This window comes from Pectinophora gossypiella, chromosome 2 (assembly GCF_024362695.1).
Source record: "Pectinophora gossypiella chromosome 2, ilPecGoss1.1, whole genome shotgun sequence".
Taxonomy (NCBI): Eukaryota; Metazoa; Arthropoda; class Insecta; order Lepidoptera; family Gelechiidae; genus Pectinophora; species Pectinophora gossypiella.
This window is the reverse complement of record NC_065405.1, coordinates 8,369,888-8,393,589: the sequence shown is the minus strand read 5'-3', so window position 1 is coordinate 8,393,589 and position 23,702 is coordinate 8,369,888. Positions and strand designations below refer to the sequence as shown.

Below are 23,702 nucleotides of genomic sequence, written 5' to 3'. Positions count from 1 at the left end.
TCTCTCCCTGAAGACCATGTTCAAGTCCTTGTTTTTGTATAAGAACTGTCAAATTGACATGATCTTGAGAGCAGTCTCAAAGCTGATATTAGTTTGTTAATAGCACGTTTAGTATTTTATTCACTGCCTGTAATGACTCCAGCCAAATAGTGTCCAGGCAAATCTACAATATAAAAAAAAGAAAAATAAACAGAATGACACTATTTTGTGCGAGACTATGCATGGAACTACTTGTACGAATAAATATCCAAGATAAGATAGCGTTCATATTTCAAACTCTGCACCTTCCTCTTCATATTATATTCATAAGCAGCACAAAATTCAATAAATAATGGCATCTATGTCGTCAATATTGCCATTCTTCGCTATTTGTTGTCAATTTTACATACAAAACTGTAATAAAATTAAAATATGATATTTCTGATGATAAGACCATGGAATTTATGTTAAAATGTGGAAGGAATTTGTGTTTCCAGAACTAACTACTTTATGTTTGCGTGACGCACGCATTTTTATCGTAACTATTGGTCTATTTCTATTTAAGTAGCATTTAGTTATTAAAAAAGAATATTTGTTATTTAAATTATGTATAATGATCGAATGTGCTTGTTCTAACAACAACAATAACTTAATGATTCTTATAACAATTAATAAGCTTTCGCTGGCCGCTCGCTTATTATAGCGACTGCAAAAAATGTTACTTTAACACAAAGAGATGTTGAATTAGTTAGTAGGACGTGACCCCATCGCCCTAGCTTCGCCACAGACGCGTGAGCTTCCATTCAATGTTTCATTCTATGAAAAAAGGCCGCGCCTTTCACCGGCTATTTTCAGGCGTTTTTAACGCCAGCACAGACATTCAGGCTTTATGACATAAAAGCCTAAAAGCGGTCAAGGTTGTCTCCAATGTAGGCTTTCTATGACGTGAAAAGATCCACGTGAAAGGCTCATGCACAATTAATACGCGTGTGTTTTCGATAGACAGAAACTTCATTCCTTATGTGAAATTATGTGTAACTATGTAAAATTCTTCCTGAATCTGTAAACGAAAATGTTTCACGTTAACGGCGTTTGTATTTGGACCACATTTTCATGTGTCAAAGCAAATAGGTATCGAGTGCAAACGACATTTGGGTTCGCAACTAGCGACGTTCCAGACGTGTCAGAGGTAAGCGACCGATTCAAATGCGATAACCTCGTTGCGACTTTGCTGGAGTCGGGACTGTCGACCGGGCGCCTGCGGGACCTAACCCTCGGCCTCTGACCTGCCCAAACGAACCCTTATATTATAACGCTTTTTGTGTCAACCGTGTCCCAGAAACACCAAGGGACCGTTAACAAGAAAAAAGACACTATAAAACATTTTCTTTGTTGCACAAATACGAAATACAAGAAGAAAATGTTGCATCTGAGAATTTCCCAGCAAGCTGCCGTCCTACTTGGAGAATTTTATGGATGTTTTAGGATTTGTATTTAAAGAAAGAACCTTTGACGCTGCATTTTACTCCGCTAGAAACATTATATTTGTACAATGTTTCTAAACACAAACATTTACCGGAACAACCAACCAATCTGTTAAATGTTGAACGCGTGTTACGTTTCACCCTCTCATGTACTGACGTTTAATATTATGGCAAACAACAACAAATGCGTGCAATTCTTCAAGAGATGATTTAAATATCCACCCAACAGAAAAGTGATGTGGGAAAATTAGGGAAATGTATATTATGTGTTACGCGGGCGAGATTGGATCGTAGAGGACCGTCGACCTGTAAGTACTGCCACCGTTTCAATAGGAAAATTATTATTAACATATTTAGGAGAGGTAAGAAAATTATTGCTACGCAAAGTGAAGTTTTATTTGTTTTAATTTAACGGTCAACCCTTTTAATTTTTCGGTGCTTCATAAAGTTGTTAACAAAACGTAACTTTGTAACAACGAGAAAACTTCTGAACTCCGAGTGTTTTACGAATAAACTCGATATATAAGCTTGCTAGAAAGGTAGAAATGTAATAAGTGTAACACTTTCGGTGTGATTTACACATATTTATAAGAGCTCGCTCGTGCTCGTCGACATCAATATTTAAAACGTCTGTAACCACATACTCCCCTGTAATGTGAAGTTCAACAACCTTGGGGATTGTTATTGTAGTACATATGCGTATAGTATAAATAGCAGTCGCGTAAACATTTCCCTAGTACGCGCACGCACCCTCCCTGGGGGTGAAAATAGTCATAAAACAGAGACAACTTTTTCCCGTCGCGTTGTCGCCGAGACTTTCCAGCGTCGACGAGGTGCGCTAGCCTCAGGCCTTTGATAACTCATGAAAAATCAAGTGCTTCCGACAATATCTGAAGTACGTCCTCAACCTCACACCTTCCTGTATAGCCGAAATTTGATCCGGAATATTTCCTTCCTTTAGCACGTTCTAGTAAAGACAATATCTTTGACAAAAAGCAAAACACATAAGTAATTAAATTAAGACGATATCATTATTGAAGTTAGGTAACGAAAACTTTATCGTCTAACAGAAGCGGTTGCTGTAAAGGAGAAATACAAAAGAGTGCTAAAGTGTTTTACACAGACAAATGCAATTGTATGTTTTATTCATTATATTCTTTATTGCTTCGCACTGCATGCATCGTAGATGCACGAATGAACTGATTTTCATGAATCTCGGCCCTCGGCAGGCAGGCGTCCGATGCAAATTGATGTTTCCAGACACTTTAATAATCCTCTTGAATTTAGTTTAGAGGGTTGGATAGAGCTGCACTACTGACTACGAGAAAGTGTCGCGTCAGCAAACAAACAGATACGTGTGTGTGGCATCTCGCCGCTACGAGCGACTGCTGACGGTACACTTGCTACGCTTCAACAGACACAGTAAGAACATGTACGTATAACCATACGTATTACATACAAACCATAAGATAAACTATCATGTAATAACTTAATAAAGTATTGGTATATATCAGTGGAATAAATTGAGTAGATTTTACTATCAGGGCATAAGTATCATTATTTGACTTAACAAAATCGTTTTCTCTGACCCAACAATCTTACAATTTGACGAAAAAATGTTCTTCGAGCCTCGATTCTTATTACAGTGTAATAAACCTTGCAATAGTTGAATCTCAGCCCCTCACAGATAGCGCAGATATATTGCCTTCATATCTGGAATGGGCGCTAAATTGCCGGGAAATGTTGTTGATCCCGCACAGAATAAACTATACCCTCTAAATATTTACGCATATAAATTCAATATTATACGTATTACGTTATACATAAGAAAATAGGAAACTTATCTTTGAATGTGCAAGCCTCTTATTTACATAAACCGTAAAAAAACTTCCATGATTCCATTTCGAAAATTACATGGAAAGAGAAGAAATCAAACAGACATAAAACATTTCTCCTCATTTATTTTTCATTACTGTTTAATAGCAAAGATTTAGGTACTTACTTATAACAAACAGCGTTTGATATGAAAATAAACAGTTGTACAAAATAACAACGATAAAGTGACAATATTTCGTAAAAATAAATACAGAGGAAGGTACCATCGGGTTTATTTGATAAAATCCGTCACGCCGCTACTGATTCTGAGGGAATTTCAATGCAAATCAATTTACCCGGGACACGATTGACGGGTGACTTCCATTCCACGCATATTTCCCTCCTGCGACAAAATAAAGACACTCCGCAACAAAATCTACTAACTTTATGCTCTTTATAAATATAAATTTGCAGTTAAAAAGTCTACGACTTTTGTACTACCCGAAGCGAGTAGGTACCTACGCAATTTCGGATCGTTTTATATCAACTTATATTTGGCTTATCTAGGCTTTGTTGGGTTAACCACAAGTTCGGGGGTCTAAGGCCACATTAAAGCAATTCATTTTGAAAAGCAATATTGCTATTTGGTATTTGCGTTTGTAAAAGTAAGTCTGCATTTTCTACTTACAAATCAAATATCTATATTGCATTTTTATATGTATCGCTTCAATGTGGTGTTTTCAGACCCCCAGAGCTAACATCGTCTCATATTAACTTTCAGAGCTTAGGTACTTAAAGAGAATATAAGTTAAGGAAGACTTCTGCTGCTGTATTTTAGCTTTTGTGGCTTTAGGTTTGCGAACGGGAAAAATCGGCAAATCCCTAGCTGGAACGTTCCAAGGATCTTTGGAATGTGATCCGGGCGTGACCAGCATACTGTTTAGTCCTCACTGCAATAATCAAGACATCACACATGGATATATCCAGCCAATGAACACGATATTTGCTGTGTTACGCGAATTCTTATGTTTTTACAAATGTTCAGAATTTACGTCACGAATACTTCGTCCGTAGAATGTCGGTAATAATCGCAGGCGAACCTTTTTTTTTTGTATTAATAGACTATGATACTAAAATAATTATTGTACTACAATATTTATTATAATAAAATAAATAAATCTTGTCTTAACGATCCTACCTCTCAAACTCGTAAGATCCTGTAAGTTATTTATTGCTTATTTAATTATTTTGTTAGATATTTGAATACTTTTGCATCGAGGAAGTACCTAGTATCTACATACTGTGTATTAAAACAAAGGGTAAGTAAATTTAATTAAAACACATAATAACGGGTTCTTACCGCGTTCAAAGTAAGAATATGAGACTCCCGGTAAGTAAATTTGCAAAAACTAAAGAAACCGTAATAAAAACTGAAGAATAGCCCTATTTTAAAAATGACTTACAGTGGAATTTTCATATTTCTAGTGTAGTCTCTTTAAAAGTTTCATAATGTAAGGTGATCTACGTTCCTACGTGATTCCAAATGCAAGCATAACGGTACCTAACTAAATACATATATTTGTCGTAAGTAGGTCGTAAGGGGTAAGTATAGAGAACAGTTACTCCACCAAACTGGTCTTTTTTTGTTTCCGGTTAGTAGAGAATCACCCAGGCGAGTCGATTTATAAAAGTTCGTTTCTTAAATTGACTCTACCTAGAATCGAACACCGGCCCTTGGGTTTTAGTGGTCGACGTGTCTAACTATTACACCACATAGATCGTCAAAGTCAATATCGGTGAAATTGCAATATCAGCGAAATAGCTAGTACGGTACAGTATGTAGTAGGTATGTAACAATTTCATTATGTACAGTCGAAAGTAAATACACAGGTGCGCTTCCCTCCGTTTCATTAGTGTTGCAAACGAACCGGCGTAAATAAGCCGATGTAAATCATGACATTAGGCGCCATGGCCGCTCTAATTGAAAATAAATCTCATTTGCCAGCAGGCGCGTTTATATTGATTCGCAGCGCTATCACTGCTTGGTTGTACACTTTGTTAGGTTGATCGTTTTGTTAAAGTGACTTTATTGAACAATAAACTTAAGGCCGTACTAATCCTATAACACATACTCTCGTAGAACCACATGTCGCCAGAAGATAGAATGCAGTAGAAGACCAAGACATGATACAAAAAGTCTTAGTAGGTTTTTCTAAAATAAGATAAAAAAGATAAGTTATTAGTTGTTGTTGTTTAATAAGTTATTTTTGAAGAAAGTAAATCTTAATACACTTTATTGAGCACTAAGGACACAAGATATAGAAATAAGGACCGAAAATACAGAAAGTCACAACAGGCGGCCTTATTGCTCCTGTAGCAATTTCTCCCAGGCAACCCTAAACAGGAACATTGTATACAAACATTAGTAGCGGTCTTCTACTATAAGTGCAGTTAGTATTGGCATCGTCGTCGCCTACAATTAGACAATCGCTTTAGTATTATACTACGTCAGCTCGGGATGATAAGCAGCATGAAACATTGTAAGTGTTTTATTCGGCCCTGGTGCAGCATGAGATTAGGTAACAATAACTTACAGACAGAAATCCCTAAAATAAAATGATACTATTTTATTTAAAAATTATGTCACGGCATCAATATTAAAACTCCATTTGCGTTTTATCTCTCATTTTCCAGCTCTCATAAGTGGGTAGATATCGTCATTAAAACAGCGAACATTTCATAAAAGCTTAGAAACAAAGGGCGGGAAGCGCACTGTTTGACCTGAGTCAGTTATTCCGGTAGAATAAAGCACACCCGATGGAAACTATGTTAACAGTTCAAAAGGTTTCGTGACAGTCTACAAAGGCATTACACTCTCAGTATTTTATTTCTATAAAGGGAAATTAAAAACTCAAGGAAAATAAGTGAATGGAATTAAGAATCATTGATCCATCCAATGGATTTTATTCATATTTACATTCTAACTAATATATAATTATATTTAATTAAAGTAATTAATTTTCTTTTTCCACTTATTCGGTGGCCGTATTCCTGTCATGCAAGGTACACATATAATATGAAAAAACCGTTAAACCTGGCTTAAGCATACCAGTTCGGTGTCGAATGGCGATTAATATTTAACATGGTTCGGGAACCCCGTAATGACACAACCATACCGGAATAGCGTGTGAAAATCCAGCTGGCATACAGGCAGGCGTTTACTTGGAAAATACAGTTTTTTAGAACTGTATGTGCGAATAAACTCCTTGTTAAACCTGAATATTTTGTAGGGATCCTAAAGTATTATGAATAATGAAGGGTCTTTCTCTTTTAACATCTGGCTGGTGGCTGTTATAAGACCAGGTTCTCAGGCGAGTTTCAGCGCAACATTCATTTCAATTTTTCATTCGACTGCAGATAAATAAACGTCCGCCGCGCCGCGCCCGCCGACCACCTGCCTGAAGCTTTTCACTAGATTCTATTCGTTACTTTCGTAGAACCTTTGAACAAACAATCCATTATTTGAAGACCCAAAGAATTTCCTTTAAAAAAAAAATTGTGACAGTCGAGTTGTTATGCGCTGAAATAACCTAAAACGAACTTACCTAACTAGACACACTGTAACATTTCAGCTTACCATTTTAGAAAGTATTAATTCACAAGAACGAAAGTTATCAAAATACTTGGAATCTCATTAAGTGCAGCTGTAAATGTAGTTGGCAAGACTTGGCGTTGAAATTCCTTGTAATTTAGCTTGTTTAGAAAGTCGGCGCGGAGGTGGCGGGGCCCTACCCGGGAACTACCCGATAGTTTGAGATTTGCCGCAAGAACAGACCGAGTTATTATTGAGTTGAACTTGTTGGACCAAGCCTCTAGCCACGACTTACGAGTACTGCTGAGTGAAACTCTGACTGAATATACCGCTCGAGAATCCGAATCAAACGCTTTTAAAATCTAGAAATCGCTAAAGAAACATTATTCAAGCAACATGTACAAACCTACCTGTTTATAATAACCTAAATGGAGTGCTTTTCACCTTCGTTAGTGTAGAGACAAAAACACGTTTTTCAATATTCATCAAGCGTCATCCATTGCTCGCAGATAGTTCAGAGGTTGTAAAAGTTTCATGCATGAAAAAACTCAATAGAATGGAAATTCGCTCTGCAAACGAAGCTGGTGAGGTATGTAGGCCACTTTTATTTGCAAAAATGCATGGACACGCCCGCTGCAGGTAAGTTCGATTAAATCTCACGATAGATCACGTTTCAAATTGAGATAGATGGATTCAGACACTCGATAATTTGCATAAATCCTGTAATTTGTTTTTGTTGTCTTTGTGGACTACTTTATTGTAAATGATAAAATAACACACAGAATAAGACTTTTTATCTTTGAGATATTTCCTTTGTAAAAGTATCAAGGGCAGAAAACACACCGCAATACCTACTTCACAGTAATATAAATATAGCGCAAGTCGTCCCTTTTCTACCAGAGCCCTCTCTATCTAGAATATGGGGAAGTTATGTCGTGTCGAATGTGATGACCTTACCAAGTCAGTTTCAGGTGTCAGGGTTTCTATTAAACCGATATACTTAGCTCATTTTACGACTACATAGTCACTTAAGTAGACAGGTAGCAGCCGGAAATAACGGTTTAACGTATATGCTTACCGAATCATGTCACTTTCGGGCAATCATACAATTTACCTAACTGGTTTTAGGAAATCGTCTCAGTCATAATATTATTATTATTTACCTACTTGGAAAGTTCTACTTTGAAAGGATTATTCATGATTCTTAGTCACGGTGTAAGTATTTCTAATTGTACTAAACAGTGGGCGTATATAAACAGAGTTTTATAGATATAGATATATGCGTTGTTATTACCGCTTTCGAATAATTAAGTTAGTGTAAGTGAAGGAATGATAAAGACTGCTAGTCTGACTCAGTTAAATAAACACATGGTGACAATGGACAAGTCCATACTATATATTGTAGTTTCAACTTTCATATTATGTGTAACAGGAGTGCCACATTTTGATACAACCAGCGGTAAGTATATGTATTTTATTCGTTAGGATGTCTTTATACATCTGATAATATCAAATAGATTGCTTATTCTGCTTATTTTATGAGCTTTATACTTCCACTTGCGAGGAACTTAAAACTGCACACTATACTACATTAGTTTTGGCAACAATCAGCACATGCTTAATATATATTTTTATATTAGGTTTCAGAGTAGGTACTGAGAAGCGAATAATGCCGATTAGCGAATAAGTATGTAGCTAACCAAACCGATAACGCTAACGAGATCAAAGGTGGAACACTGACCTTATTACAATTTTGATAGTAATTAAGTAGTTCAATCTACGTATATAATATAATATCAAGATACTTGCATTTTGACGGACCTTACCTAAGGCAAATAATTATGCAAACAATATACTAGGTATATCAATCTTATAGAATTATTTTGTTTTGTAGCGAATGTTAACATAATAGCGATTGACGATAGCCGCATCGAATACAAGGTACTTTAAATATTATTTCTTTACATTTTACAAACACTTCATATTATATTGACATATCGAATGTAGTATTATATTTATATCGTCTTTTTAAGGTCACAAATAATAATTTGGTAAAAGTGGATTTGTTCTACGAGAGCCTCTGCCCGGATTGCATAGCAGATTATCCGCAGTTTCCTCCAGTCGTAAAGAAACTCCACAATTATATAAATCTTCAAACATACCCGTATGGAAACGCTAAGGTCAGTAAATGTATCACACTTAGGTACATCATCGTAAAACCAAAAAATACTATGACTAGTTTATTAGATTAATTTACGAAAAGAAAGAGGTATACGTTCTGTGAACATGTTGCACAATGCCACATACATAGTTCATCATTCCAAAAACACCAACAAGTAACTAGTAGGGTAGTAGGGCGAAAGACTAGATATGATAAATTCAAATTCAAAACTTTTATTTCGGTATATTTTTTTTTTACATCCATTAAAAATACATATAATACTTCGCTGTCATTCAGATGTACGAAGACAACGGTAAAACAATAGTGAAATGCCAGCACGGTGAGAGGGAATGTTACGGCAACAAACTGCACGCATGCGCCATCGACCAGCTGAAAGATGTTCAGAAGTATGTGGACTTCAACGCCTGTATGATGGCTAAGCGTTCTGACGACGATGCTGCGGATGAGGTCAGTATTCCAGACTAATGGATGGTGTGTCACTTTAAGTTTTCATAGGATAGGGAATCTATATGAACTTGTATGTCATTATACAAAGAAATGAAGTTTAATAAGGTAAGGCGTTCCGACGACGATGCTGCGGATAAAGCAAATATAATTGGTTGTTTGGTCTGTCGTGGTTTTATTACTGGTCATATTCGAGTAAGTAGACGACCAAGTTACAGAATAGGCCTACCGATGATATGACTAACGATGGTGTTCAAAGTTCAACAAATAGATCAGAAACTGGATAACATCTCAGGACATTAATAATCTGTATGTAACAGTAAAAATGTCATCCGCCTACAAACGGCACCGTGCGAGAAAGTGGTGCCCAACCCTTATTCTTCAAATCTTGTCTGATCGGGGGGGTTAAAAAGGCCACATCGAAGCAATTCATCTAAGAAAGCAATATTGCAATTTGACATTGCCGCATATAAAAGTAAGTGCGCAATGCAAACAATTGATGTGACAATTTTAACCCCCAGATCTATCAATTTCAAATGTTATAAATATTATAGATGGCAGGATGGCTGCAATACTTGCAATACTTATCCCTTCACTGAAGTACGGCAGTGAATGATGGGTGCAGCAGAAGAATCATGAAAGTAGGATTATTGCCGTAAAATTAGGTCGTTACTTAGCACCTGTGGTGTTAAATTGAGTGATAGAGTGAGAAACAGTGTGATAAGAGAGAGATGTGGTGTAAAAGACGATAGATTTAGAAGGGAATGTTAACTTGGTTTGGACACGTAGAGCGGATGAAGGATAATAGGATTACGAAAGCAGTATATAAAGCAAAGGTTGGTGGTAGGCCTGACAGAGGAAGACTTAGAAAGACGTACATTGACCAAATTGGAGATGTCCTTAGAAAAGGTTCAGTACGGTCTACTCTGTGCGTGCGTGTATGAAACATTGATGAATGTGGAGGAAGCAAGAGAAGTGTGTCAGCAATAGTCAGGATCGAAGCAAATAGAATTCCATAGTCTCTGCTTACCCCGGTGGGATTTCGCCTATTTAAGCGTGAGTTTATGTATGTATAAATATTGAAATTATAATAAAGATAATTAAATTGATTTCAGTGTGGTGAATTGTACAAAGTCGACGCAAACGCTATCAAGACATGCGCTAAAGGTGCTAGGGGTCACGAATTACTAGTGTATTACGGAAGAGAGTCGGAGAAAATAAATTATAACTACGTCCCGTATGTATTGGTTGATGGCCAAGTTAAAGACGACGACAAACCGCTGTTGGACGCTGTGTGTGAATCAATACACCCACCCCCTAAAGAATGCGATGAATGATTAGTATATAAGCATTTTGTACTTGAAAAAATAAACTTTATCAAATAATTTGTAGATTGCACTCATTATTAAAAGGTACTCCTCTCAGACGTCAAACCTAACCAGCTGGGTCTGCATGACAACCGCTCCGCGCGCGGCACGAATTATATTGAACGGTTCGACCAATAGCCGTTTGACGTCCATCTACGTAAATAGCATTCATATCGTTTATTGGTCCAAGCGCTCGATATAATTCGCGGCGCGCGCGGCGCGTTTGTCATGCAGACCCAGCTAGAACGAGAGTTGGGGCCATTAAACATTTCATTAGATCTCCCTATTTTTGTAACAAAGTAGGTAATAGTAGTAGACCAACACATATACTTACTTACAATAAAATATTATTTTAACTAAATGTTGCCATATTTATAATAAGATTTTATATTTTTAATAAGATAAGTGGGTAGTTATTGGACAATAGAGCAATAGGTACATTTTAGGGTTCAGGCCCGTACTAAGATTCGAACCTGTGCCCAATTCCAAGTATATTGCTTACAAGCAATAAAATTTACTTAAAAGTATCGTTAAGATATGAAGTAATTATATTCAAGTTAACGAGGTTGTTGCCCTGATTATATTTTTAAATGGTACGATCGTTTCGATGCTATTTTAATAAAATATATGTATCTAGGAGGAGATAACGTTATCATAGTAGGTTTTTGTAATTTGGTCACAAGTCACATCATAATCACTAAAGTTACCTAATTTTCTGCATGGTATCGCAACTTAGTATAAGCAGAAGCTCTGTGTAACAATGACCTATGAAAAAAAATGGATTTTTCATCTATTTTTATATCTCTGCGTCGTAACATGTGAAAGTCATAATCGTTTACATTCCCGCCATTATGGTAAGTAAATTATTGTGTACAATATTTATACTCACATGCTATGATATTAGTATTTAATCTACATACGCTCAATTTTATTTTGAATTGTCTAAATAAAGTTTAAGTGAAATTCAGTTCAAGAAAATGTTTTATAAGGTGTACCTATAATGTATTTTCTTTATGTATCATTTAGAAAGTAAATGCAATACTTTCCGTCTCTTGTTCAAGGGTGATATGTTTATGTGTGTACTATTTGAGTTTATTTATGTGTTTTCCGTTTCAATACAGTAAATCTCAATTTCAGGAAGAAATGTTGTCAACGCCGAAACCACAACTTCAAAGGTAAGTACGTGTTTTATTTTCCATACAACTGTGAGGTATTAACGTTTACTTATCAATAACTTTTACCCTTTCTAATATAACAAAGTATTTCAGTCTAACACTTCTACACATACCCCTAAAATAAAAAGTAAAATCAATAACCCCTCTTAGCATCCGACTGACACATACCTATAAAAGTGATCTTATAAGGGTTTTATTTTACCTTATAAAGTAAAGGAAGGTTAAAAAAAACCACATCGAAACAATTCACCTAAAAAGCAATATTGCAATTTAACATTTGCGCATATAAAAGTACGTGCGCAATGCAAACAAATGTCAAATAGCAATATTGCGTTCTTAGATGATTTCCCCTTTAACCCCCCATTTTAACCCCCCAGCCGGTTAATTCAGCATATTCTTTTCAATTTCAGAATACAACAGTAAAGAGCAAAGTAAAGTTGAGTGTATACTATGAGACGCTCTGTCCAGCGAGTGTGGATTTCTTCATCACGCAACTGCAGCCAGCCGTGGAGAGGCTCAGCTCACACATGGATGTGCACCTCATACCTTATGGCCATGCTAGGGTGAGTTTAAGAGGCATTAAGCCGGTCGCACATTGAATTCGATTAAGTAGTGCAAACATGTACGAATGCTACTCTACGACGAACAATTTGTGGCTGACTTTGCAAACTGACGTATCTGCATTTTTAGCTAAAATAATTTGTGTCTTATTGACAATAAAATAAGGTACAAAACAGATTCGCTTAAAACTTCAGATACGTCAGTTAGCGACGTCACCGCTCTCAGGTACACAGTCGTAGATTCACATACGTACGAGTCAAATTCGTATCAAAACGCCAGCGCGTCTACCTGACCGACATCAGAGAGGATTGACTTTACGGAGCATCCGCGTTCACAAATTGCTACTAGTTGTCACTGTAACATCCGCCGAGGAAAATAAATCCTTATGCTCCGTCCACTCCTTCCGCTCAAGTGGGCATGCACCTTTATACAGAGGATATTTTCTAACATAACATAGCATCACCCCAATATACCCGAAGGGGTAGGCAGAAGTGTATAGTATAAACACCCACTCCTTGCCAGTGTTTAAGTCCCATGTAATAGGAGGCGAGCCTATTGCCATTAACCGGGTACAAATCCTGGAAAGTACGTGTCAATTGTCTATGGTCCAAAGATAAATTTAATCTCTTAAAGTCGAATTCAGTAGTTCAGAGCCCGAGCCAGGATTCGAACCCGTCACATTGTGATGTAAGTGAGTATATTTTCAATTCAGATTCTATAGAGATTTTCTCCTCGCCAACATGATGAACTAACTATATGGGCAATGCTTACCTCTACGTAAGCGTGTCGTAGAAGTCATGCGAGATAAAGTTTTGTAGTTATGTTTCATATCATGATGCATACACTTCTACGATAGTTTAACAACCTTTGATCATATTACTTATCTTACTTAAGATACGACTTCAAGCTTATGTTTCCTATCTTTTTCTACTAAAGCAACCAATGTAGGTACTTATAGTTTATTCAACGCTACCTTTTATACGTCTACTCTCCTACTGAAAGGCAGGATCTTTTGTGTAACGGTCGTCGCGCACGATATTCACTTACAACTGCCACTAGAAGACTATGAGCTGAAGAAATAAGTGTTATACGTATATACCTTATACGTCCTATTATCTAAAATAACAATTGCTACCTTGTGATACGTGACAAACACAACTTCTTACATTAACCTGACGGGACATACAACTACAGGAATTATCCTCACTACTACTGAAAATGCGGAAAAAAGCGCGATACGATTCGATCGGAAGTTCTGATTGTCACTTATATTACACATAAATTATCCCCCAGACAAGGCACACCCGTGGTCGGTACCAGTTCAGCTGTCAGCATGGCCCAGCTGAATGTTACGGCAACAAGCTGCATGCATGTGCTATAGAAGCGGCACAAAACACCACTACAAGCGTTCTCCTCAACGCCTGCCTCATGCAATACTCTGTCTATAAATACGGCGTCGGCTATGACTACTCGGCTGCTGTAAACTGGGTAAGTTGCTCATTGGGTAAATAAAATCAGATAATTCTTGCCAAGTACAATATTTCATCTACAACCAGATTTTATTAAAAGTAAGAAGTAAGTAGTTATACAAGGTGTTAGTGACATCGTAGCGAATACTGAGGGGGATGATTCAGACCATGATTCTGAGTTAATATCAAGTGGAATTTTCCAATATGAAAATTTTGTTCAGCGTCAAACATGATTAGGTACATGGTTACGCCAAGTGCCAAGTTACGTCAAAATTTCTAAAATTGCTTCCCTAGTAAGGTCAATAATTCTACTTATTCAATATTTCATCCCGGCAAAACTTCACGGCCAGATTGCGCATACAAAATTGCAATAAGTACTATAATACATACATGATATTCGATTCAATATCGACGAGCATACATGCATCCATTTACTTAAACTCTAAACGCTTTTCAGAAATTGGTAAATCATGCTTTTAAAACACTTTTTTCCGTTTTATGTTCTAGTGCACGTACAAACTAAACGTCGCCATTGACGGTATTCGCCACTGCGTGAACAACGAGCGTGGAAGCATCCTACTAAAAGATTACGGCGAGGAAACACACCGACTGAGACCCCGATACGTTCCCTTCGTGATACTAGACAATTCTACTGACGAGCAGGACGAAGCAACAGGCAACTTGATTGCAACAATATGCCATAAATTAGATCCAAAACCTGCAGCTTGCTAGCAGTGAAATTATGAATAGCGGACATTACTCTTTCTCTCGCTATAAGCAGTATTAATTATGACAAGCAAAATTATAGTCATACCATTCAAGCCCTTGTTGAAGTACCTAACCATCGCAACATGTGACTTCATAAGGCGACTTGAAATGGGATTCCAGTAGTGTGCAATATGGCACTAGAGATACTGAATGCTCGGACCGATCCCACGAGACTGCCAGCTGTGACACAGTAAGCTACTCCAGGACAGATCCTGAGCCCCTGGAAACACAGCCCATGTACTAATATTATCATCGGCAGCGACTAGAATATTCTGAGAATATTTTATTTAAAGATGTCACACTTTTTGCGTCTGTGATATGAAGCAAGTTCTACGTGGCCAAGAAGTGGTTAGGGATAAGCTAGTTATAAAGCATTTTGTAGAATAGAATAGTTGATACTTTTAACGTAAAGTGATTTAGATAAAGAAATCTCTTGATTCCTATTTCTAAAGGCTATCATTACTGATGGGTAATGAAAAGCCAAAGGACAAAGGATGTATTTTTTGCTGATTTTGTGAAACGAAATAAATATATTCGCAAAAAAACAACAACATTATTTTATTCAGAACATACTTACATAAGATCACGCATATTTTTCTTTGTGGCAGAGAGAAACCATCGAATTCCACTTACTACGATGCATTCATGTATGTTCGCCGGTCAGTACTCTTGACCTGGCTTTTCTTTCAAACATTCTGAATTTGATCGCTGGTTAAGTGTAATTTTCTGTCGGAATAGTCGAAAATGATAGTTTTTTTAATGTATGGATGTATGTCTTTTTCGACGGAAAATTCCATGTGATATCAACTCAGAACCATGGTCTAAATCATCCCTCAAAGTTTCCGTTAAGGTGTCACTCTAAAAAGTAAGAAACAAAAAAGTAAGTAACGTGTGCATGAGTTGTCCCCTAGTCCGTGCGTGCTTGATTATAATCAAAGTTAAATGCCTCCTACGCATGAAGTCAATCACTAAAAATAATAATATATGGATTTATTGGAATTTAGGTATGTAGAATTCAAATAAATTGTAAAATGTATGTAAGTAATTTACTTACGATTTTATTGCACCTGTATAACACTATTATATTTAGACGTCGCTTGTTCCATCAAGTTAGATTGTAGCCAAACGCTAAACAGTAATTTGTAAAATAGTTGTCTACAGAATTTGAGAAGATAATAGTGACGCTTCATGATGATGGACAAGTCAATAATATTAACTTTAGTCTCAACTTTCTTATGTGTCGCCAGCATCGATAGGCATCCCTGTAATGACCACTTTCTAATCTATTTTTCTCCTGGAGCACGGATATATTAAACAACTTTATGTACTCAAGAGAAGATGAAAGTTTCATTAAAAAAAGTGTTTTCGTTTTTAAAGTTCTTTTTAAATTTTCAGCAATAATAAAGAGAGTATCGAAGGATGGCGACAAGACGGTGATACGTCTGAAGTTCAAGGTAGTGTGACCATTGTTAACTTAGATCAAGTCGCTTGTAATATATGCGTAATTTAATGTAAGTAGGTGATTAATATTGACAGTTGTAGTTTACAGATAACGTTAAAGTGGATTTTTTCTACGAATCTCTCTGCCCTGGTTCAATTGAAGAATACCCGAATTTAATTCCTGTCGCCACCAAACTCTCCGATTATGTTGATATTAAGACATACCCATATGGAAACGCTAAGGTGAGTACATTTGTTACTATTGTGGACTCTTCCACAGATCAGAGCTACGTCTGTGCTAGTTAACTTATCAAACTGCCTCGAAGTCCGCAGTTTAGCTTAACAACCGCGAAAACGAACCACATCCACGGGAAATAGAGGCTCAATGTTACTCGGAAGAACTTAATAATAGCTACCACTCGCGACTTTGTCCGCGAAAACTTAGTTTACATCGCGCCTCCGTGCTCACACCGTTACTTTCACACAGCATTTATAATATTAGCAAGGGTTCCAGTTTTTTTTACCTTTGATGGGTTAGCTTTTGGTCCCAGACTTGCCCGAAGGCATTGACGAGGCCTAAGATGGACTCCCAGAAGCCAGTTCCAGTTTCCCAATACTCCATGTCGCATTGCTTTATATAAAATGAGGATCATTTTCGTATTTACACATTTTCACCTTGCGTCCGGCGCCGCTGGACCGGACCATTTTAGAAGCGCACATGCACTTTTTTAAAAACAAAAGACATTTCCACCATAGATAGGTTCATGTACTTAACTTTACAGTTTTTGCAGCGCACGTCATAAATGTCAGTTTTTTATGAGGCACACAATATTTTTTATCATCAAATATTTCCCAATTTACAGAACCTGGTACAATGTTATTGACAGACTGTTTATTATTAGGTTAAGAGTAAAATATTAAAGATTTATTATATCTGCTCTATCATTATAGATTTTGCACAATATAAATTATAGCTTGCAGGTAAGGGTTCCTTAAAATCCGTAAATAAGTATGTTTAAAATATTATAAAAATATAATATATGTAAGTATTAAGTCTATAGGATTAGTAGGATGTCTTACTATTATCGATTTTAGATGGGTAAGAAAAATGGAACAATAGAAGTGAAATGCCAACATGGTGAGGAGGAATGTTACGGCAACAAACTGCACGCATGCGCCATCGACCAGCTGAAAGATGTCCAGAAGTATGTGGACTTCAACGCCTGCATGATGGCTAAGCGTTCTAACGACGATGCTGCGGATGCGGTCAGTATTCCAGACTAATGGAAGTGTGTCACTTTAAGTTTTCATAGGGTTGTGGGTCAACTTGTATGTCAATATACAATCAAATGAAGTTCTTTTCTAAGGTAATACATTCATTTGAAAAAATAAGAATACGACTTTTGACCAAATACCTAGTCTTAATAAACCGTTCTAGGTTAATCAGCCACAACAAAGTTCCCATGTTTGATTTCAGAGAAAAGGACCAATACTTTGGAATGAACAGCGAATAATAATAAAGGCCTGTAAGTCTGTGGTCGAGTGTTTGAGCGTTGGGCTCACGATCCGGAGGCTCCGGGTTCGAATCCCGGTGGGGACATATCACAAAAATCACTTTTTGATCCCTAATTTGGTTAGGACATTACAGGCTGGTCTCCCGATTGTCCGAAAGTAAAACGATCCGTGCTTCGGAAGGCACGTTAAGCCGTTGGTCCCGGTTACTACTTACTGATTAAGTATGCAGTCGTTACATGGGCCATGTCAAGGGCCTTTGGCTGCTCAATAATAACCCTGACACCAGGGTTGATGAGGCTGGTATTCCACCTCACAAGCGACATTATAATAAGAAGAACAGCGAATATACTAATTCTCCTCTTCTATCGTGGTTGTGATGTGAATTACCAACCTCATCAACCCTGGACTAATTTATTGACTGTTTCAGTGTGGCAAATCGAAAAATGTGGATTCAGGGCCTATCAAGACTTGTGCTAAAGGTGCCAGGGGTCAGAAATTGCTTATCCAATATGGCCGTGAGACCGGTAAATATAATATTAATTATGTCCCGTATATATTGATCAATGGAAAAGAGCTCGTCGATAATGACCTGTGGACTGCTGTATGCGCAGCCATTGTAAACCCTCCTAAGGTTTGCCAAAAAAGGGACAAAAATAATTTGTGAAAAAATACGTTATCAGGAAGAGATCGCTTTTAGCGACAACTTTGATGTTAAATTCTTTCTGTAAAATAAAATTATCCTTTGCACTTTTGTAAAAAATAAAGTGTCAAGTATTTTTCTGATATTTTATTTGAATTTTGACTAACCACGGGTGAGCGTTATGTAACGCTAACGATGTATAAAAGTAAAGTGTCAGCGAGGGCAATGTCAGAGTAATTATTCGCACAGATGAAGCTACTCGTACTACACTGGTCATCGTATTATTTAAAATAAAATCCAAATAAGATTTCTGTTGTAAACATTTCAAAGCTGTAGGTTCTTCAACACGCTAAAAGGAATATTCGATTTGAATATATTACTATATACCGCGTCTTATTATTTATTTCACATCTTGAAATTCTTACACAAATGACAATAGGTAATAGATACTTAGTTCACCCGTTTCTGGTTTTTTTAACCGACTTCCAAAAAGAAGGAGCTTGTCTATGTTTGTCTATGTAGCCTACATAGAGGTGTAAGTATATGTGTACCTATGTATATGTTTGTCCACACATTTCACCGAAACTACAAATCGTATTTTAATAGTTATTTTCGTTTTAGGGAATAGTGCAAGTTTCATTAAAATCGGCTCACTAATTTTAAAATTATGGTCAAATAATAATTATTATGAAACAATAACAATAAACTCGTTGATGTCTTTTATATGAAAGAAACATTTATCAGAGTTAGTAGGGAAAATGAAGCCGTTGAAAGTCATTTAATAGTATGTATTGCAATAATCATTTTTATTGGATTAAATAGGTATCACCTCTAGGTTTTGGCGGGAAGAAGAGAGGAATGGCGATTACTCCACCGACTCTTAAGTAGAGAGAGAGAAATAGGTATCATTCAAATTAGGGAATAGTGCAAGTTTTATCAAAATCGGTAAATAGTAATATCCATGTTATGGAGAAACGTAAAAAGTAATTAGTATAATGCTGAACTTAATAGGAATCCAATAGTTTAATAGGGTTTCGTATAGACTGTCGAATGAAAAAGTAAAAAATAATATTTTGTTGAATACTATTATAAAATCTAAATTAATATAAGCTCACGACTACATTAGAATTGGGGTAGTTAGAGGTACATCCATCGCAAGATGGAGTAAGTACCCACACCTCACTGAGCTTTCTGTTAGACCAACGTGATATGAGCCTTATCGCCGTCTACAATGGTCAAGCCAACTGTGTTAGTGAATTAATAACTTATTGGTGGAAGTTCGAAATCGGGGTTCAACCCAGCGTTCCCCATTTGAGAAGCAATTCGGTGATCCACAGGACAATAGCGACTTATCTAAAATCTGAAGTCTTATTTTAAATATCTTATTCAACTTTTTTTTTGAATGTCTCATCCGCCTAAGTAACGACATTTTGGTATAAATGAGTGAATGTTGAGTGAACTTATCCATGAAAACTCCAAGGTTTAATAGACGTGATCCTTGAGACTGTTGACATGGTATTGACTTCTGCGACTTGCCCGAGATAAAAAATGAAATCTTTTATTATTTTCGTCTTTGACCGTGTGCGGGCAGGTTTCTTGATGGAAGCCATCCACCGAACCGAGCAATGATCATTGCGAGTGGTGATAGGACTCAACATGGATTCATATCAATATACAGGGTGTTAGTGACATCGTAACGAATACTGAGAGGGATGATTCAGACCATGATTCTAAGTTAATATCAAGTGGAATTTTCCGTCGCAAAATATTTTTATTTTTTTTAATTATTTTTAATTCTATACTTTTGCGGTGGAAAATTCCACTTAATATTGACTCAGAATAATGAGCTAAATCATCCCTCTCAGTATTCGTTACTATGTCACTTACACCCCATACAAGTACATATGGGTGTTAGTGACACCGTAACGAATACTAAGGGGAATTATACAGACCATGATTCTGAGTTGATATCAAGTGGAATATCCTGTCGGAAAATTCATGAAAGATTTTGTGTTTTTTTTTTGAATTATTTTCATTCTATACTTTTGCGATGGAAAATTCCACTTGATATTATATCTACTTAAACTCATGGTCTGAAACATCCCCCATATTCGAATTCATGGTTCCATTGATTTATATAGTGCGGAGAGATATGACTGCCTAATCATAAGGCACTTAATTCATGTTACTAAGTCCCTTGTTGAATATAAGTGCTAACATAGTTTTTAAGTGTAAACTAACAGTATTTTGGATCTATTATATGTCCGTAAATAAAGAATTATTATTATATAAGTGTGTGCTGAATTTTTACAGATTTCATCACACACAGAAGGTTCTTGCGTACCTATTACTACGAAATAATGCAATATAAAACATTTCTTAGGCGTTGTTACTTTTATTTACTACCAGTTATCTGCATCCTATTTCTGACATTCCTTTGGTGGGTTGCCTATAGCTTTGCAAACGGTATCCAATAGTGACGTATTGTTGGCTTTAAGTTCTCCGTTGATGAGGACCCACGGGACATCTGTATACTTTATTTTCTCCGACTCCTTTCCGTAATGTATGAGTAATTCGTCACCTTTGGGACCCCGGGCACAATTCTTGATAGCCTCTGAGTCCACTTTCTGCAATTTGCCACACTGAAAGAACGTTCTTTACATTTATTATAATAATATATTTGATAGTCGCTATAATCAATTAGCCATTGAGACACAACTTAGACTTCATAGACAAAGCCACAGTCAACAGACTGCGTGCAGTTGCAGTTGGCATTTTAATATTAAATCTTTATATTATTAAATAAAAATATACAATTTTTCCCTTCCCTGTTTACTGGATGACTTATATAAAATTAACATTTGACAGGGCAATGCTGAGACGCACGAAAACGAAGATTAAAACGAAGAGTACTTAGAACATTATTTTTACGTGACTTATTGTAGATTTGCTGCAAATGACATTAACTACTTGGCCGGACAAATGGGGAGCGCTGAGGGCTCTCATCCGGTACAAAATTTAAGACTATAGGCATTAGGGTACCTGGCGGGGTCGGTATCGCGGTTCTGAAGTGTTTGTTGTCGCGAGCTGGTTAGCTGCCTCTGTGCCTAGAGTGATTGGGTCATCGGGATCGTACATTACGTCATTCGGCCGCCGATACTTTTCAGTACCGTTCCTAAGCGGGATGTATTCGGAAGCCGCAACTACCAGGGGACTTGGTAGAATAGATAGAAAGAAATAGTAGAGCAACCCAGTGGTCGTCTTTGTAATGCCCTGCGTCATAAATGTGTAAGCACAAGACATGCATGCTTAGCATTCAGCTTCAATCAGGGATTATACTAACCTCATCCACGGCGGCATCATTGGACTGTCGGGTCATCAAACACCCGTTGAAGTCCACATACTTCCGGACATCCTTAAGCTGGTCGATGGCGCACGCATGCAGTTTGTTGCCATAACACTCCTTCTCACCGTGCTGGCATGTAAATATTACTTTTCCATTTTCCTCGCGCATCTAACGTCAACAAAAGGTAGAAAGATAAACTCACGCAAGGCGTCAGAAGACAAGTCTACCACTTAAATTATGTTTGTGCTGGAAGATGGATTTATCATGAGATGAAGACAATTACAATTAAATAAAAATATATTTATGTTATCTATGACTCTAAGAAATTAGATAAGTAAATTAATTGTCTTCCATATCTACTTACTTACTTATTGTACAGTCATTTTACCAAACTATTCCGTAAAGAAATAGTAATATTAATAGCCTCTGAACATTTAAAATGCTTCCATACCCCATATACCATAATCTTTCAAGAAGTTTGCCCAATAGTGTGCTATTGAAAATAACAAAATATACCAACCTTAGCTTTTCCGTACGGGTATGTAGTAAGATTTATATAATTGTGCAGTTTCTTCACGACTGTAGACATCTCCGGGTATTCAGCTATAGAGTCCGAACAGCGACTCTCATAATACAAATCAACTTTTACTAAACCTGTGGCCTGTGGAACAAACACATTAACCATTATATTATAAGTACTGAATTGGTAGGTAACAGAATAAGGTGCAATTTGTCACCGTACATTGTGTTTCGCGTGGTTGCCGTTAAGTGGTGCGACCTCCATGATTACTGGAAAAAAGTTTTAGAAACGAGAATTTGAATGCCTTACTAATCACTCGATTGATGAGGTTAAAGTCGTAATACTTGCTTACAAACTTGCTAAACATACATACATACATAAACTCATGCCGATTTCCCAACGGGGTAAGAAGATACTATGGAATTCCATTTTCTTCGATCCTGACACACTTCTCTTGCTTCCTCCACATTCATCAGTCGTTTCATTCACGCCGGTTCAGAGTAGATCGTACTGAACCTTTTCTTAGGATATCTCTAATTTGGTCCTTCTAGATCCACCTCTGCCTGCTCTGTAAGTTGCTTAACCGACATCATTATCTGTTTTGGATAAACTATTAAATATTTGTTTTATAAAAGAAAAATAGCAATTACTTACCGTCATTTGTACCATCACATAGTACTCCCGAAGCACATATGAAACTAAAGACTAAAATGTGTATTATTGACTTGTTCGCAGACATGATGTATTCACTCCACAGGTTCAAACAACCAATCTTTATCGATTTTTCGCTTATATAGTAAATATAAATGACGTTGCAATAAAATCATGTTTAACTGCATTTTGTTCATTATCGTAGGTACTATTAAGTACCTAGGTTACGACACAAATCGTTCAAAATAAGTACACTTTGTTTTTGTTAAAACAATGTGACAGACAATATAGTGCTAATAATAAACCATCCAAGTTGCGCACCAGAGGTTCCGTAGCAATACCTAATTAGCTACTATTTATTTAGTGTCTCCTTTGACAAACTAATACATTGTGCTATGAAGAGAAAATTTAAATCGAAAATGACGATACAGAGATCGAAAGAATTTCGCTTTGACAGGAGGAAGACCCGGTGGTGCAATGGTTAACACGCTCGTCACGGGTTGACAAGAGCTGCAGCTTCAAGTCCCGTCCGAGTCAGTTTTTTTTCCAATTATATTTTCTCTTTGTGAGTTTCCCTAAGCAAGGGTAAGTGCTATAAAAACAAAAATCACATTGTGCACTAGCCTAAGCCATATTGAGATGGACAGATGGACGGACATCGTTCCCCAGCAATACACTGTTGGATCCTTCGGCCACGAAACCCTAAAAACGGATAATTCCTTAGCAGACAACATTACTCTCGTCACGTGTAAGT

At 36.8% G+C, this 23,702-nt stretch overlaps 3 protein-coding genes and 1 long non-coding RNA gene across 10 annotated transcripts; 3 read left to right on the top strand and 1 right to left on the bottom strand.

Annotated features, from left to right (window-relative positions):
• Nucleotides 1-533: 533 nt before the first annotated feature.
• LOC126376695 (uncharacterized) lies at nt 534-4,484 on the top strand. 2 transcript variants are annotated; one of them, XR_007567738.1, is made up of 3 exons: nt 558-1,771; nt 2,751-2,895; nt 4,132-4,484. It is a non-coding gene; the product is annotated as an uncharacterized LOC126376695 (long non-coding RNA). The 2 variants fall into 2 exon arrangements; XR_007567737.1 differs by having other exon boundaries at nt 534-2,895.
• A 3,658-nt stretch (nt 4,485-8,142) lies between these two features.
• On the top strand, nt 8,143-10,887 carry LOC126376103 (GILT-like protein 2). The gene is made up of 5 exons (XM_050023270.1): nt 8,143-8,329; nt 8,765-8,811; nt 8,904-9,050; nt 9,329-9,499; nt 10,612-10,887. The coding sequence occupies exons 1-5, from the start codon at nt 8,200-8,202 to the stop codon at nt 10,831-10,833; spliced, it is 717 nt and encodes a 238-aa protein (XP_049879227.1). The 5' UTR covers nt 8,143-8,199; the 3' UTR covers nt 10,834-10,887.
• Nucleotides 10,888-11,267: 380 nt separating this feature from the next.
• LOC126376071 (gamma-interferon-inducible lysosomal thiol reductase-like) lies at nt 11,268-18,567 on the top strand. 4 transcript variants are annotated; one of them, XM_050023243.1, is made up of 8 exons: nt 11,268-11,717; nt 12,001-12,038; nt 12,449-12,601; nt 13,233-13,286; nt 13,893-14,087; nt 14,576-16,100; nt 16,232-16,290; nt 16,379-16,522. In XM_050023243.1, the coding sequence occupies exons 1-6, from the start codon at nt 11,624-11,626 to the stop codon at nt 14,798-14,800; spliced, it is 759 nt and encodes a 252-aa protein (XP_049879200.1). In that variant the 5' UTR covers nt 11,268-11,623; the 3' UTR covers nt 14,801-16,100; nt 16,232-16,290; nt 16,379-16,522. The 4 variants fall into 4 exon arrangements, with proteins under 4 accessions (XP_049879200.1, XP_049879208.1, XP_049879213.1 ...); XM_050023251.1 differs by having other exon boundaries at nt 11,268-11,925; XM_050023256.1 differs by lacking the exon at nt 13,233-13,286 and having other exon boundaries at nt 11,270-11,717.
• A 2,239-nt stretch (nt 18,568-20,806) lies between these two features.
• LOC126376113 (gamma-interferon-inducible lysosomal thiol reductase-like) lies at nt 20,807-23,109 on the bottom strand. Of its 3 annotated transcripts, none has more exons than XM_050023292.1 (6): nt 22,952-23,074; nt 22,675-22,875; nt 22,520-22,566; nt 22,298-22,438; nt 21,775-21,945; nt 20,807-21,073 (listed from the first exon to the last, which is right to left on the bottom strand). In XM_050023292.1, exons 2-6 carry the CDS (start codon nt 22,724-22,726, stop codon nt 20,852-20,854), a joined length of 633 nt encoding a protein of 210 aa, XP_049879249.1. In that variant the 5' UTR covers nt 22,727-22,875; nt 22,952-23,074; the 3' UTR covers nt 20,807-20,851. The 3 variants fall into 3 exon arrangements, with proteins under 3 accessions (XP_049879249.1, XP_049879257.1, XP_049879240.1); XM_050023300.1 differs by having other exon boundaries at nt 22,675-22,865; nt 22,952-23,065; XM_050023283.1 differs by lacking the exon at nt 22,675-22,875 and having other exon boundaries at nt 22,952-23,109.
• Between the last annotated feature and the right edge of the window lie 593 nt (nt 23,110-23,702).

Bases quoted from the DNA above. Each gene is read 5' to 3' on its own strand.
- LOC126376103 (XM_050023270.1), top strand. From the start codon at position 8,200: ATGATAAAGACTGCTAGTCTGACTCAGTTAAATAAACACATGGTGACA. The intron at 8,812-8,903 runs GTACTTTAAATA...CGTCTTTTTAAG, and splicing joins ATAGCCGCATCGAATACAAG to GTCACAAATAATAATTTGGT. The intron at 9,500-10,611 runs GTCAGTATTCCA...AATTGATTTCAG, and splicing joins ACGACGATGCTGCGGATGAG to TGTGGTGAATTGTACAAAGT.
- LOC126376113 (XM_050023283.1), bottom strand. From the start codon at position 23,036: ATGTCTGCGAACAAGTCAATAATACACATTTTAGTCTTTAGTTTCATA. The intron at 22,567-22,951 runs GTAAGTAATTGC...ACTTTTTTCCAG, and splicing joins ATGTGATGGTACAAATGACG to TAATCATGGAGGTCGCACCA. The intron at 21,074-21,774 runs GTTAGTATAATC...ACGTTCTTTCAG, and splicing joins ATGATGCCGCCGTGGATGAG to TGTGGCAAATTGCAGAAAGT.
- LOC126376071 (XM_050023243.1), top strand. From the start codon at position 11,624: ATGACCTATGAAAAAAAATGGATTTTTCATCTATTTTTATATCTCTGC. The intron at 12,039-12,448 runs GTAAGTACGTGT...TTTCAATTTCAG, and splicing joins CCGAAACCACAACTTCAAAG to AATACAACAGTAAAGAGCAA. The intron at 14,088-14,575 runs GTAAGTTGCTCA...TTTATGTTCTAG, and splicing joins ACTCGGCTGCTGTAAACTGG to TGCACGTACAAACTAAACGT.